General features: G+C 53.4%; 5 protein-coding genes across 5 annotated transcripts; 3 read left to right on the top strand and 2 right to left on the bottom strand.

Annotated features, from left to right (window-relative positions):
• Window positions 1-10: 10 nt before the first annotated feature.
• Window positions 11-2,433, top strand: PUNSTDRAFT_72243 (DEAD-domain-containing protein; the record flags this gene model as incomplete). Its single annotated transcript, XM_007385852.1, has 9 exons — window positions 11-78; window positions 126-341; window positions 386-691; window positions 749-994; window positions 1,052-1,196; window positions 1,248-1,554; window positions 1,608-1,777; window positions 1,831-2,010; window positions 2,065-2,433. 9 exons carry the CDS (start codon window positions 11-13, stop codon window positions 2,431-2,433), a joined length of 2,007 nt encoding a protein of 668 aa, XP_007385914.1.
• Window positions 2,434-2,570: 137 nt separating this feature from the next.
• Window positions 2,571-4,556, bottom strand: PUNSTDRAFT_72094 (PLP-dependent transferase; the record flags this gene model as incomplete). Its single annotated transcript, XM_007385851.1, has 7 exons — window positions 2,571-2,930; window positions 2,997-3,248; window positions 3,304-3,360; window positions 3,417-3,731; window positions 3,782-4,064; window positions 4,241-4,343; window positions 4,403-4,556. 7 exons carry the CDS (start codon window positions 4,554-4,556, stop codon window positions 2,571-2,573), a joined length of 1,524 nt encoding a protein of 507 aa, XP_007385913.1.
• Window positions 4,557-5,801: 1,245 nt separating this feature from the next.
• PUNSTDRAFT_53889 (IkappaB kinase complex IKAP component) lies at window positions 5,802-11,119 on the top strand. Its single transcript, XM_007385850.1, has 22 exons — window positions 5,802-6,059; window positions 6,110-6,286; window positions 6,339-6,420; window positions 6,481-6,558; window positions 6,624-7,166; window positions 7,222-7,252; window positions 7,302-7,429; window positions 7,478-7,570; window positions 7,627-8,094; window positions 8,145-8,586; window positions 8,646-8,804; window positions 8,862-9,028; window positions 9,090-9,223; window positions 9,277-9,400; window positions 9,455-9,549; window positions 9,599-9,662; window positions 9,713-9,850; window positions 9,904-10,028; window positions 10,077-10,239; window positions 10,291-10,414; window positions 10,471-10,598; window positions 10,650-11,119. The coding sequence occupies exons 1-22, from the start codon at window positions 5,892-5,894 to the stop codon at window positions 10,943-10,945; spliced, it is 3,927 nt and encodes a 1,308-aa protein (XP_007385912.1). The 5' UTR covers window positions 5,802-5,891; the 3' UTR covers window positions 10,946-11,119.
• Window positions 11,120-11,537: 418 nt separating this feature from the next.
• Window positions 11,538-12,740, bottom strand: PUNSTDRAFT_72156 (uncharacterized protein; the record flags this gene model as incomplete). The annotated part of the gene is made up of 2 exons (XM_007385849.1): window positions 11,538-11,962; window positions 12,020-12,740. The coding sequence occupies 2 exons, from the start codon at window positions 12,738-12,740 to the stop codon at window positions 11,538-11,540; spliced, it is 1,146 nt and encodes a 381-aa protein (XP_007385911.1).
• Window positions 12,741-13,225: 485 nt separating this feature from the next.
• Window positions 13,226-14,609, top strand: PUNSTDRAFT_71869 (N2227-domain-containing protein; the record flags this gene model as incomplete). Its single annotated transcript, XM_007385848.1, has 3 exons — window positions 13,226-13,820; window positions 13,878-14,228; window positions 14,281-14,609. 3 exons carry the CDS (start codon window positions 13,226-13,228, stop codon window positions 14,607-14,609), a joined length of 1,275 nt encoding a protein of 424 aa, XP_007385910.1.
• Between the last annotated feature and the right edge of the window lie 3 nt (window positions 14,610-14,612).

Here is a 14,612-nt window from a genome sequence, read left to right as displayed (position 1 = left end):
CCTCTAAACTATGCCGGCCAGTGCTATCGCCGGGTCGTGGGCTTCGCTACCGACTCCTTTGACGGACTGGGTGTCCGTGTTCACTACAATCAAAAGCCGTGTACACTCACAGACTTCCAATGCAGATATGATGTGATTCAGTCCATGGGCTTCGAGCAAATGACCCCGGTTCAATCGTCCACTATACCACTTTTTATGAAAAATAAGGACGTCGTCGTCGAGGCCGTGACCGGTTCAGGAAAAACGCTTGCATTCGCGATTCCAGTCCTGGAGCGGCTCATACGGCGAGAAACAAGGCTCCGCAAGAACGAAGTGGGCGCGCTGATCATTAGTCCGACGAGGTGAGTTCTATCCACCTGCTGTACGTGCCGATTCTCATCTGCAGAGAGCTTGCATCCCAGATCCACTCTGTTTTCTCGCTGTTCTTGTCGTCCCAACCATCCGAACCAGTGTCAGATCCTGAAAACTCGCCGGATTTGTATCTGAAGCCTCGACATGCATTCCCTCCTCCCCTGCTATTGATATCATCCAACGAGTCATCGCATGCTCAGGACATCCAACGATTTATTGAGACGGGAGCGGACATCGTCATCGGGACTCCTGGTAGAATCGAAGAATTTCTTCTTGGCAAGGGGCGGGCGGTAGTGAACGTTAAGGAGCTTGAAGTACTTGTCCTCGACGAGGCTGATCGGTAAGCTCCTGAACGCGTCATTCATACCTTGGCACGAGCCTAGACTATATCTCGCAGATTGCTGGACTTGGGCTTTCAGGCGAGCCTCACACGCATTATTACGCATCTTCCCAAGCAACGGCGTACAGGCCTGTTCAGTGCAACGATGACGGATGCCAATGCCATGTCGGAGCTCGTGCGGGTGGGTCTGCGCAACCCCGCACGGGTCGTCGTCAAGGTACAATCCAAGAGGATCAAGAATGTCGACGCAGGAAAACTCCTCGGCAAGACCGAAATAATAGAGGAACGGCGGACGCCTGCCAAGTGAGCGCATTAGTTCTTCTCGCCATCGAATTGCCCGTTTACAGTTTTGCTCTCAAGCCTTCAAAACTTCTATATCACATGTAGAGCCTCAGAGAAGACCATACAACTGTGCAGAATTCTCAAACATGAAATCGAGCAACATTCATCATCGCGGTTCATTATCTACTTCGCCACATGCGCCTGCGTCGATTACTTTTATCGCGTAAGTTCGAGTCGACTGTGACGAGTTATCATTCAACGATCAGTTGTATAGGTACTACCAACGTTAATACCTCCTAGCATGGCCCTGTATTCTCTCCATGGCCATCTCCCACCTGCCACTCGTACAAAGACGCTGTCATCTTTCACCACCCATGCGACGTCTCCTCAGAACCCCGCAGTATTGCTGGCAACAGACGTAGCTGCTCGCGGCCTGGACATACCCGACGTCGACGTTGTCATACAATACGACCCCCCGGCAGATAGCAAAACGTTCTCTCATCGTTGCGGGCGCACCGCGCGGGCGGGACGCAGTGGTCGCGCGTGGGCTCTGCTATGTGGTCGGGAGGAGGACTACGTTGGTGAGTTATTTGTTGATAATGCGCGGTAGCATTCCTCAAATTGTACCAACTAGATTTCCTCGCGGTGCGGAAGATACCGCTCAAGCGACATTCCTACTTTGCCGACGACGCTCAACCTTTTCCGACCCCGGAAGACGATGTACGGCCTGAAGACGATGCTGTGGTGGCTGCCACTGAAAAAATCAGGCGCAAGGTGGCAACGGATAGAGGACTATACGATAAAGTACGTTTGCGTTCGGACACAGTTGTCTTCATCCTATTCAAACAATGCTTCAGGGTGTCAAGGCATATGTCTCTTTCGTCAGAGCATACTCCAAACATGACGCGTCATACATATTCCGCATTAAGGACCTTGACCTCACAGGCGTCGCAAAATCTTTTGGGTTATTAAGGCTACCGAAAATGCCGGAGTTGAAGGACCAGTGTTTGGAAGATTGGACGAATGCGGATGTTGACGTACGTTCAGGTAGCCTCTGTGCATCTATGACGGCTAAATAGAGTACCTCGCAGTGGGATGTGTATGCATACGTCGACTCCGCACAAGAGGCCAAGCGTCTTTCTACAGTCAACGAGCGTAAACGGACTACACCAGTGGAGACTGGCCGGAAACAGAAGCGCAAGAAAGTGGAGCAGGCTTGGAGCAAACAGGTAGCCAAGAAGGATGAAAAGGAAAGACGCAAGGTGCAGAAGGAGCGGAAAAGGAAGTGGTTGAAGGCGCAGCAAACCACGGCGGAGCAACCGAAAGACCCACGTGAAGGACATGGCGGAGATGACGACAATTGGGAGGATCTTGCCAGAGAAGAGAGAATGGCAAAGAAGGTGAAGAAGGGCCAAGTCAGCCAGAGCGGATTTGACGAGCAATTCTTCGATCTATCGTGACCGGGCAGAGCTTTCACAAAGTGTTCGATTAACTAGATAGTCTACGCCAATAATGTTTACATAATGTCCAATACATTGATAGCAAATACATTGACAGCGTTCGATTGTGATACAACACAGCAGATAGCGATGGCAGTCTAGTGTGAATGCAGCGTGAGTGACCGCATCCGTTCCGTGTCTTCCGTATATCGCGCCCAAAGCTGATCCCGAGAGTCCTGGTCCGCGAGCACGGATGCAAACTCGATGACGCGCCAGACGTCTTCGAAATTCGTCGCCAATCCAAGGCTGATCCGCACGACACCCAGTTCGTGTCCGACCAAACACTCGAACTCGTCCAGAGTCGCGTTTGGTACCTCCGAAAGGCGGGCCATGTGATCCTTCAGTCCCAAAAGCGCAGCGGCACCTCCGGGATTGCACATGCACCCAGTCCGGAGGGAGATGCGCTTCGATGTAGCCGCGTGTTCGATGAATGAATTGGGAATCATATCCCCGTTCGGCTGGAGGGAAGCAGGTGAATCATGAGCGCCCAGAACTGGGATCCACGCTGGGAATAAGCTACTCACGTCAAGGAATAGAAGCGATACCACAGCACCGCAATCGGTCTGGTCACCAACGCCTTGGAGGCGCCTGCCTGGCCTTCGTGACAGAACCTTCACGACGGGCGTTCCGGTGCCCTGGTGTTTGAGCGCCGATAACGATTCGATAAGATATTGGACGAAGCATGTGAGGCGCAGTGGAAGGAATGGTAGGTATGCGGATAGGAAACGAAGGCCGTCCGTGATGGTAGGCAGGCTAAGGTAGTTGATTGTCCCGTCCTGAGGGATCGAACGTTAGCAAATGAGATGAATCTCACAATGACGCGGAGCAAACCTCGAATTGTTCGTGGACGTCATGTGCCATTGTAACGACCGTGCCGGGTACTTGGACCTACGAGAAAAGGGTTCACTTTACGTGACTCGCGGATGCGCGCCATCAAGACTCACAACGTCAACTGTACCACCAGCAAACCAGGGTCGTTTCAGGCTCTGCAAGAAGGACTTTTTGACCACCAAAGCTCCCACACCCGTCGGGAAGCCGAACATTTTGTAGAAGCTGATGGCCATTGCATCTACGGGGGTAGAGGCGAGGGAGATAGTCGAAATAGGAGCGAGGGCTGCTGCGTCAAGGAGAGTATGATATCCAAGCGAAGAAGCGTGCTTTAGCAATGACAGCGAGTTCTTTGCGTTTGAGATGTTAGATTGGCCCGTCAACGCGAACAGGCCTGGCCTTGAGATGATAGCATTGGTGGATAGCACCTCCTGCGCCGGAATTAGCTTTGCTACTGACGATTGCATAGACAAGACTTTACCTGGGCGGCGGCCGCAATCACGCCTCCTTCGGGCGCTGTTTCAACGTATCGTACGCGTGAGCCAGCTCGCGCCGCAAACTGTCGGATGCCGTGGACACTGTTGTGGGAATCCTCTCCGAGTACGAAACAATTTTCTTCCGTGAAGGGATATGCTTCTCCGACGAGTTTCAGAGCAGCGGAGGCGTTTGCGGTGAAGACTACCGTATACTCTTCGGGCAATGCCCGGAAGAACGATAACACAGCCATTCGTGCCTCGGTCGCGTGCGCGGAGGATAATGCGGAACTGAAAGCCGGAAATCAGATTCATGACCGGGATCACAAACAGGGAACAGTGAGATTGTGGGATAGAGACTCCAGTGGCGCTGCCGCCACACGGTTGCAGAAAGCGGAGACGGCTCGGAAACAATTGAAGTTTGCGATGGTGTGAAAACCATCCACATAGCAAGTCCGAGTGCTTACCTGTTGTTGACCGAGTGTGTATTGCCGAGGACGTGATTATGCAGGAACGATGCCTGAGCCCTGACTAGGCTCTCTGGATATAGGCTACCACCCATGTAGTCGACTAGAACGGGAAGGCAGTATATTGAGGACAAATCAGGCACCAGAGGGGAGATTGTGTACCGTAGACTTCGCCGGTTCGGTCCAAGCGAGAAAATTCCGCTTGACGAAGGGCATCCAATGTCCAAGTCAGCCGGAACTCCGGGAATTCTTTCAGGAACGCGTCGTACGCGGCCGCCTTGGGCGACGATGACGACGCCAACTTGTCGGTGTGCATGGCGGCGGTGCCAGCGTACATTGGCGGGTGCCAATTGTACGTCCCGCTGGACTTGGTGGAACCCTCGCGGGACGTACTAGGAGTGAGGGTCTTCTCCCCATATTGGTGAGGATGACTGAGCGATTCGGTAGAATGAGAGGCGGCGAAACACCCTAGAGGGTAGCAGCCCCGCTTCGTGGGGCGAGGGGGTGGAGGCGGCGCATGCGTGGACGCAAGAGTGGTGGTAGAGGATGAAGAGGACGTAGAGTGTGAGTTACCCATGGTAGTCGAGGGCGGAAAGACCAGATGCGTGGTGGGTCTGGGGATCGTACTGTGGTCGGTCGGTTGTCCTTTTGAACGTTGTCTGCCAGGCTTGTGACATGACAGCCGGCACCGCTCGTCAGGGCCATCCGTGTCAGTATGCTACCGGAAAGCGTGAGTATGCAACGACTCGGATAAATTTACGATTGTAGTCACCCGGAGAATGAGTCGGAAGGCTTGTGCTCGGGGGGCAACAATTGCGCAGCGACCTGTTTCTGAACTGAGCCGACATCGGGTAGCCTCCGCGGCGGCGGACTATAGTTTCCATTTCGATGAAATCTGGGGTCACAGCCTGAGCCAGAGATGGAGGCGATGTCATCAAGTACAGCTTCGCGAGCGATGTCCGGAGGGTATGTGTAAGACGTGGACGGATTTGGTCTAAATCGTAGGCCGCAACGGATTTCGGCAGGCATGGGCGGACGTATGGGCGATAGAGTGCCGCGGTGGAGCACAAGCGTTGGCTATCCACGGAACAAAAGGGACGGGTTCGGTCTGGGAAGCGTAACCGCGACCGGCCGCTCGCGCCAACATAGCTGGAGCACTGCCTCCGGAACAGACAGGCCCTGATCGACAGGTGTAAAGCCAGATGCTTCCGCTTCTTCATTTAAGAAGGCGCGCAAGTCTTTGTCGTGCGGTGGCCATGGGCCCGCCGACGTTTCTTTGCGAACGCACCGAGCGGCGGCGAACTGGCGACAATTGGGACGATGTCGCCGTCTTGTGGAGCCATGGCTACCGAACGATCAAAATAACTTGCCGTGCGGATGACTCGTGTTCCGGCGTACGATAACCGCAGGAATCAGATCCAGGTTCACCAGCACACGGCAACAGCATGACGGGGAGCAGGTGGGCCAGGGGCAAGGCGGCTGTGGCGGTGTCACCGCGTCCATGCCATGCACAGCCACACTCGGTCCTCTCTTTTTGACGACGATACTGCATATGGCCAAACGAGCCGTCATCCACCAGCTGTGTTAATCAGATCTCGGACAGTCTCAGCATCACTCCGGGCGATACATTTGGAACGTAACAGAAGAAGCGATGCGCAATCTGACCCTCGAGAGGATATCCGAATCACGTATCCGAGACACGAACATTACGTCGCTCGCGTTCGACGTCGACAATGACACGCTCTATGCGGCGTCCGAACGGGTTAATGCCGACGGCGACGTGGAGTTAGAGCTTTACAGGATCCCTGGCGACGTTAATGTATGTTCCTCCGCGTCATGCGCAGATCTGCACGCTAGAAGATGCCACAGTCCGTCAACCCGCCGGAGATTGTGAGCATGTTCACGACGCCGCGATTTTCGAACGAAGCTCCGGGCTTGTCGTCCCAGTTGGTGTCCCTGAAGGTCGTTTCCGAACATAGAACCCTGGCCATGATCACGCGCGGCGGTGAGATTGCCACAATGTCCTTGGAGGACAATTTATCTGAGGTATGGCTTCCATACCTCAAGATTATGACCATGATACATGACCTGAAACCAGGTGGAAGTACTGGGATCTTTCGATGAGGGAATCCAAGCCGTAGGCTGGAGCCCGGATGAAACCGTGCTAGTGCTAATCTCAGGTGACATGCAATGAACTGCGTCTAGTTGACAAGTGATCATTATGAACGCCGATCTTGCAGGCGATAAACTTGTGCTCATGACAGCCACTTATGAAGTGCTGTCCGAGAACCCGCTTAATCCCGCGGGATTTGGCGCTGGTGCGTTGAACCTTCGCGAGACGGGTCGTCGAAATTCTGATCGTGTATGCATATACTCCATCCAGACGCACCCATCAATGTCGGCTGGGGTTCTAAACAAACACAATTTCACGGTTCACTCGGCAAAGCGGCAGCGCGGGCCCCAGTCGCTCAAGAAGAGGCCGGTCTTAGCCCGGATGATGATCTCCTACCACGGATCAGCTGGCGCGGCGATGGCGCTTTCTTTGTTGTGTCTTCCATTACGGATGGCGGACGACCGCGTCGGATGCTCCGCGTATATGATCGCGAGTGCATATTGCAGTCCACGGCAGAACCCGTCGCAGGGCTAGAACACGCTCTTTCGTGGAGGCCCTCGGGGAGCCTTATCGCGACAACTCAGAGATTTGGTTTCGATGGTGGCGGTCGGGGCAGGGAGGGGCGTCACGATGTCGTTTTCTTCGAAAGGAATGGCCTGCGTCACGGAGAGTTTGGACTTAGGGAAGCCTATAGGAGACTGGACGGCGCGGCTTGGAAGCCGTGGGGATATCGGGTTCGTGAGCTTGCGTGGAACACGGATTCGACAGTTCTTGCGGTATGGATCGAGGGTGACGACTCCGGATCAGACATTGGTATGTTCCTTTCCTCAAGTTCGGTGATCGACGAGAATACCCATGCCATGCTCAGTGCAACTATGGACGACTTCCAACTACCATTGGTGAGGTACACCTTTCTTGCTGCAGAACACTGAAACTGAGGATCCCCAGGTATCTCAAGCAAGAGATATCACCAACATCCGCCTGCGACACGGATTGCACGAGCAACAAACCTGCCCGGTTCACGTCCATGGTTTGGCATCCGGAATCTGCCCTCAAGCTCGTTCTCAGTGGCCCATGTACGTGAAGCAGTTCCTCTCAGAGGTCACTAGCCTGATAGGGCACAGCAGGAGTGGTTCAGCGAGTATATGCCTGGGAAACCGCCGCCTCTTCTAGCAGCCCTCCTATAGACACCGGCTCCGTAGCTGTTGCCGACGGAAGTAAGTCGGCACCGTGAAAGACATACGGATCACATCTAATGACATCCTCCTTTCAGAATCGATGCTATTGACTCCTTTCCGTTCGCAAAACGTGCCACCTCCTATGTGCGCGTATCGCCTCGAACTTCCCCCAAATTGTCGAGCTCCAGCACATTCCGCCTTTGCTCTTAGCCACGACGTGTTCGGCACTCTTTGGGAAGACGGGTCTGTCAGCATCTGGGATCTTCACACAAGGATCGGTCCTGGGCGACAAAAAGTCATGGAGCCGTCCCTACTGCATACCGGGTCAATCGACCTTGATGCCAATTGGAGGCAGCTGGTCTTGCAGCTCCCTGGTCCCGATGTTGCCAAGATCGTTGCGTTAGGCACAACTATGACGGAACCGCAGTCGGATGTGATCGTTGTGTTCGATTCAGCCACGCCGTCAAATCAAGCCATTATTAGAATGATCCATATCAATGGTCGATTGGTCCAGACTTCGCCGCGTATCGTGTGGCAGCATCCGGAAGGGGAACTGTATGCCGGTGAGTCCTTCCGTCTTCGAATGGATCTTTGGTTTTCATTATCGGCGCAGTCGAAGGGGAACCCGGATCTCTGCGTTCTCTAACAAGGTTCCCCGAGTTTTGCTTCACGGTGGGCCACGTGAACTCTACCTCGGGACCGGTATTCATCGGTTTGGCACATTCTGGCAAATTGTACGCCGCCGGTGAAGGCGACAAATCCATCAGCCTCGCCAGCAACGTTAATTCGTTTCGCGTCACCCCCTCATTTGTGATCTTTACCACGTCTGCCCATGAGGCACAGTTCGCGCCCATAAAGGACGTTACGAACCGATTGAATGCGCAAGATCACGAAGCCGATGCCTCGTGGGAACGACGGCGCGTTGAACGAGGCTCAAGAATTGTCACCGTAGTCCCGAGTACAATGAGTCTTGTCCTTCAGATGCCTCGAGGTAATCTGGAAACAATATCTCCGCGACCGCTCGTCATTGAGGTCGTCAGGCAAGACATCGATGCGTGTGTAATTGCCGTGATTCCCCAGAGTATATACCTGATTGACCTTCATTGTTGCACAGTGGAAATTACCGAAAAGCCTTCTTGACTTGCAGAAAGCATAGGGTGGACCTCAGCATCTTGTTCAAACACGATCAAGCTGGCTTCATGAAACGTCTTGCCTCCTTTGTGGACCAGATTGATGACGTCGATCATTTCAATCTTTTCCTAACCACAGTAGGGTATGGTGTCATGGCATGGACTCATGTTCGCCCAATTGACAGTCTGCAACATTGTAGACGCACTGTTGAGCCCTCGGAGCAAGCGAGCGCAGTCTGCGATGCAGTCCGCGGGGAACTGGAGAGGAAAGACAGACTGAGGTTCATCAACTCAATCCTGACGGCGTACGTCGTGAAAGCTCCCTCGGACCACGAGGCTGCATTACGCCTCCTTTTGTCTATACGAGGTTCGTATGCGTTAGACCCCCAACCCGCTCACGCTGAACTGGTTGCTTGATCAACGTCCAGAAAGCCACTCTGATCTCGTAGAGGAGGCTGTCAAATATGTGATTTTCCTTGTGGATGCTGATAAATTGTTTGATACTGCCCTCGGGATGTATGACTTTTCACTCGTTCTGATGATTGCGCAACATTCGCAGAAGGTGCAAACCGTGTCGTCTTCCCTTCTCCACTCTCTAACATCGTCCGAACATAGGACCCACGAGAATACTTACCCTTCCTGCGAGAATTGCGAGCGATGGACAAGTATTATCAACGATTCCGCATCGACGACCACCTCCGACGACACGCCAGTGCTCTGCGAAACCTCAGTTTGGCGGGTACAGTTCGATCTCATATCGTGTCCTCGTATCTTGGCCTCACAAGCTCGTTAGGACCCGATCGCTTCGATGAGGCGATGGAATATGCTGAAAACCACATATTACACCAAGAATCCTTGGTCATATGGAAAGGAACAGATCAATACCCCGTGAGTCTCATTTATCTCGGCTTCACAACGTCTTCATGATATGTTTTAGATCGTCCTCGAAAAGTACGGTGACCACCTGTTCGATCGCCGGGAGTTCAAAGAAGCTGCGCTTGGTGCGTCGGCTCCTGCGTGTCCCGTTGGCGAGCTAAGTTCGTTGTCATAGCCTTCGTGGAAGCCAAGAAACTGCACAAGGCGATGGTCGCCCACGAGAGGGCCCTGTCTTGGCGAGAACTCTTCGACATAGTGATCCGTGAACATGTCTCTCCAGAAGATATCAAGGACATGGCTTACCGTGTCTCTGGCAAGTGTAATTCCCTTTTACTTTTGGAGCACAACCTGACGAACCTGATATAGATGATCTATTGACCAAGAAACAGTACGTTGACGCCGCGCGAGTCCTGCTTGACTATGCCGGGGACACTCGGCAAGCAGTCATCGCGCTAGTGAACGGGAACCATATATCAGAAGCGAGACGAGTTGTACGCTTGCCGACCTCCCTTCAGCGCCGACGCTTACCGGTTGAACAGATCACACTGAAGCGGGAACCTGACCTCCTAGAGGAGATAGTACATCCGGGGGTCCTTGAATGCAGTGCACAAGTGATGGAAGATATCAATGAGATGAGAGATCAGCTTCGCAAGCAGCTCAATCGCATTCGCGAACTGCGTATCAAAAAGGTGGAAGAGCCAGGCGAGTACACCGGCTGTGAGTCAAGGCGGAGTAGAGCTCATTGTCCGGTAGATGCCTTTTATGGCACGGAGGATGCCGGTCTCCACAACGTTGATGTGATGACCGATATTTCTATGCCCGGCACGGCGTTTACTCGGTATACAAGAGCCCCAACAACAGCGTCTCGCGCTTCCAAGTAAGCCTGATCTGACCCGATGTCGTTGACGTGTTGTATCCAACGGGCACACATAGGTTGAGCTCCCGTTCGAAGAGGAAGATGGAACGCAAAATTGGATCCGGTCGTAAGGGCACGGTCGATGAGGAAGAATACCTGCTTGCATCCGTCTCCAAGCTCGTCGCCCGATTCACGGCTGTGCAAGGTGAGCCTTGCAATGCGCGGGTCACCAACGGGATTGACAAAGAACTCGCAGGAGACGCTCGCAGTCTTCTCCCGCATCTGTTTGAACTCACAGAGGAGCATCGAGCACACGGTTCGGAATTACAAAGCGAGGTATCACAATTCGAAGAAGACCTGAAGTCCGCGGTAGAGGAGATATGGCAGCGCGGATCGCCTAGCGACGGTGAACCGGTGCCGGATGGTTGGTCAGCGCGGATGGCACGAAGTGAGAAGGAGCATAGAGTTAACCCGGCGGACAAAGTGCCCAAGCCGACGTTCAGCGTGGAGGATTGGCGGCTGCAGCTCCCACAAATCGTGGCAGCGGCTTGATATTGTACTGGTCGAGAACAAGATACAAATGGTCCACGGCATGCACGATGGCCATGCGTATGAACTTCTTGCTCCTCATGTCCTCGGCCTGCTCCGTAAAAATACCATCATGACGACCAACCGCGGGACAGGTTGCTATTCCTGAAGCATACAGCCGTTATGCAGGGACAACGGGTATGCCCACATATTGGCATTCGCTCACATGTGAAGCAATATGTCTATATAGCCTTCAGCAACATGCAGCGCTGTAAGCCCATGAGCAGGGATTTGGACTTGGTGTGAACAACAATTAACGAACCGTCTTCTCACCGTACAATGGCTGGAGATGGCACCATCGGAGCCATCGATTACATTCTACGACATTCGTCCAAAGACTACTTATGCAACGGCAAGGTGCTGCCGCACGTTACCGAAGGAAGGCATGAGGGGATCAGAGTAGTCGAGGGTTCACTCCGAAGTCGATTCTATAGCATATGTGACGTGACACAACGTTCTGATGAGCTGAAGCACTATGAGCATTCAATAGAACATCCATATGGAAGTGCGAGCAGCGAGTCATTGTCGATAAACAATCACCCTGGTACGACGCCCGCTACTCGACCGAGAGTCGACTTCGCGGAGGCGTCCAACCCTTCCCGAAGAACCTCTTCAGCAGGCTCTGCATGCTTGCTAACGAGGTCGCACGACAACGCTCGGCAGGCCATAGCCATCTCCACCACCTTTGCCAATCCCACATCTGGGACATGGCAGCACGGTCCTCGTCCGAGGCAAAGTACCACTGGTAATAGTACCAGGGAGGTCCACATGTTGCATCGGTAAGCGAGTCGTCGCCACCCTCAGGTGAGGGATCGCCGTGCCAAACGGTGATGACACGGTCGGCATGCATGAGGACGAGTGCGTTGATGAGAGGTTGATCGAGGCCAACGAACACCCCCTGCAAACGGTAATGGGCATGATAACGGTAGAACAGAGCACTCCACCACGCAATGGCGCGAGGGCTGCCTCCGAAATATGACGCTATGATTTCGGTCAACGTCGTCTTTGTCCCGGATCGCGATACCAACAACCACGCACGTTCTGTAAAGTCGCTGATGACGGTCCCCATGCCATCGTTCCACCACTTCATGCTCCCATGAGGTGGTCTGCCTGTAGGGACAAAGAAGAGCTCTTCTAGATTTCTCCCAGTCGCCACGACACCATCTCGGAATATCGATTCGACCCGCGCAGGATCAGGCCAGCGCCCGTACGCATGATTGCGTTGGTTGAAGCTACCCGCGTCGACCCAGAAAACGTAGTCGTATGTCTTTCCCGAGGAAATTACGGCTTGCTCAAGCAAGTATGGCTTCGACGCGAAAACAGCATAAAGTTCGGGTGAATGTCGCTGCCTTTGCTTCGTCCGGTCCAGTGCCAGCTGGTTCTCAAGGGTTGATTCCAGGCCCTGAAGCGGGGGGATAGAGAATGGGGAGCTGAACGAGGCGTTTATAGTCAATGGCAGGTCGCCGCGGAGCTCACTGAAGAAACTGGAGTATGCCGGTGTGGTATAGAAATAGACATCCGTAGTGACCGAGGCCAAGAAGAGCTTGATGCGCGAAAGGTACTTGGACGATGATCTGGGGGCTATTGATAGCGGAAAATACGCCGAAACCAGGAGAACCGACGCAGTCGTAGTGTTGACGGCTTGGTCCAGTGTTCCGGGTTGCAAGATGGCTCTGGGTCGTGGTGTCTGAGTTTCTTGCTGAAGCCAAAGGTACGACAGGATGGCTACAGAAATTAAGAGAAGAATGATTGAGGGCATGCGATGCCTGCCCCCAAGACTGATAGCAGAACAGAACAGTTTGTGGATTGACGCCATGGAGGGCAAATGCGGAAGAACACTGGCTGTCCGTGAGTTAATCTGCCTACGCCAATCCCAAACGCGATTTAGCCTGAGATGTTTCCATAACCACCGATGTTATCCGGGTCTAGGGAATACTGACCTGTATTCATGAAAAACTCGCCAGTTCCCTCGCAGGTATGTACTGCTAAGGCCGCACAGGTCACAGCCTACAGGAGCCCCTGTTGGCACCAGGCTCTAAGAATCCCCCGCAGCGAGATGGGTCTGATTCAGATCCGAGTATGTATGGAAGGAGCTACAAGAGACAGTGAAGCTGAGCGCTGACCGGGGGTGTGGTAACTGGAAAGTGTGATGGCTGTGCCCAGTCTGTGCACCTACCATCCCATGATTGCGTGAACGACTGTCTTCACGCTCTAGAGTCTGCCTGGGGAGACAATACTTATCCCATGCACCTCACCGAGGCGCTTTCATCCGATGCCCTCGTCGTTCTCCTGGCAACACTGCTGGCATCTATCTTGGTACTGAAAGTACTTTACGACGGCAACATCTCGTTTCGCTACCCTGTCTCAGCGTTCACAGATCCATTTGCGCCAGAGACAGCTTTCCGATCATATAACTCGTATGCGTCGCTCGCCAACGCAGACATCAGCAGGATAAGAGCTTCCTATTCTAAGCTCGGGTTGAGCGACAAGCGTATTGGCTATACAATCGGGTATCCCCGTAAGATTGACCGGTTGTGCCTCGCAACGACTACGAATGCACGAATTGCACGAAGCATCGCTTCCACGGCGGCAGACGCATATCCTGATATTACCTACCGCAGTTCTTGTGCTACAGGACGCGAAGATATCGGAAAAGTACGCGAAGTATTCAAACACTTCGTTCGTGATTGGAGCGAAGATGGCGCACCTGAAAGAGGCGTGATATTCCAGCCTATACTGGATGCTCTCAAGGCAGTAGACGTGGAACGGCGAGTTGAAATGCATGTCCTCGTGCCCGGTTCAGGACTCGGCCGGCTCGCATGGGAGATATCTCAGCTAGGTGAAGTCCAATGCACTACTTGGCTCTGCCTACTCATGGCAGTCCCGTTATCTGCAGGCTTCCGAACAACGGCAAACGAATTGTCGCCATACATGACCATGGCCGCTCGGTTTCTGCATTCTCCGGCCACAACACAGTCCATAGGCCAGCACACTGTCCATCCATATGCCCATTGGTGGTCCCACCAGCGGAATCGTGACGCCGTGTTTCGCGGGATCGCATTCCCCGACGTAGTTCCTCGTCTGACAGAACTCCTCACACTGAAGGAGGGCGACTTCCTGAGACTGGACGTCCCCGAGAGCCGCGGCGGAGAGTGCGGCTACGACTATATTGTAACCCTATTCTTCATTGACACTAGCTTGAACGCTATTGCGACGATCCGTCAGATATACTCTTTGCTCAAACCTGGTACGCTGCGCCACCACCTATTCGAGGATGTGAGATCTTATGCCGAGGTTAGGAGGTACTTGGATCAATTTAGGGCCTTTGCTTTGGACGGGTGGCGCACAGGCGTCAGTCGAACTTTCTTTGGAAGAAGTCTACGATGTTGCAAAGGAAATGGGGTTCGTTATAACAGGACTCGATTCGAACTACTGTGGCTTCTCTGGTGCCGAATCATCAATCAACGATCATCACGGACCATCTATGGACATTTTGCGTCCCCGCACAATCGACTGTGAATATACTGCGGATTCGCGTGCTATGATGCGTTGGATATACAAAGCGGAGTTTTGGGTAGCGACGAAATCGGTGATTTCTCATGCAGCTCCATCCACGCAACCTGTCTGACAA

Source organism: Punctularia strigosozonata, assembly GCF_000264995.1.
Source record: "Punctularia strigosozonata HHB-11173 SS5 unplaced genomic scaffold PUNSTscaffold_10, whole genome shotgun sequence".
NCBI lineage: Eukaryota > Fungi > Basidiomycota > Agaricomycetes > Corticiales > Punctulariaceae > Punctularia > Punctularia strigosozonata.
Note: the sequence above shows the minus strand (reverse complement) of the source record. Positions and strands in the feature narration are given on the sequence as shown.

Excerpts from the sequence above, each read along its gene's own strand:
- PUNSTDRAFT_53889 (XM_007385850.1), top strand. The coding sequence starts at position 5,892 with ATGCGCAATCTGACCCTCGAGAGGATATCCGAATCACGTATCCGAGAC. Across the intron at positions 9,663-9,712 it reads GTTCAAAGAAGCTGCGCTTG|CCTTCGTGGAAGCCAAGAAA; the intron begins GTGCGTCGGCTC and ends TCGTTGTCATAG. Across the intron at positions 10,240-10,290 it reads CAAAAAGGTGGAAGAGCCAG|ATGCCTTTTATGGCACGGAG; the intron begins GCGAGTACACCG and ends ATTGTCCGGTAG.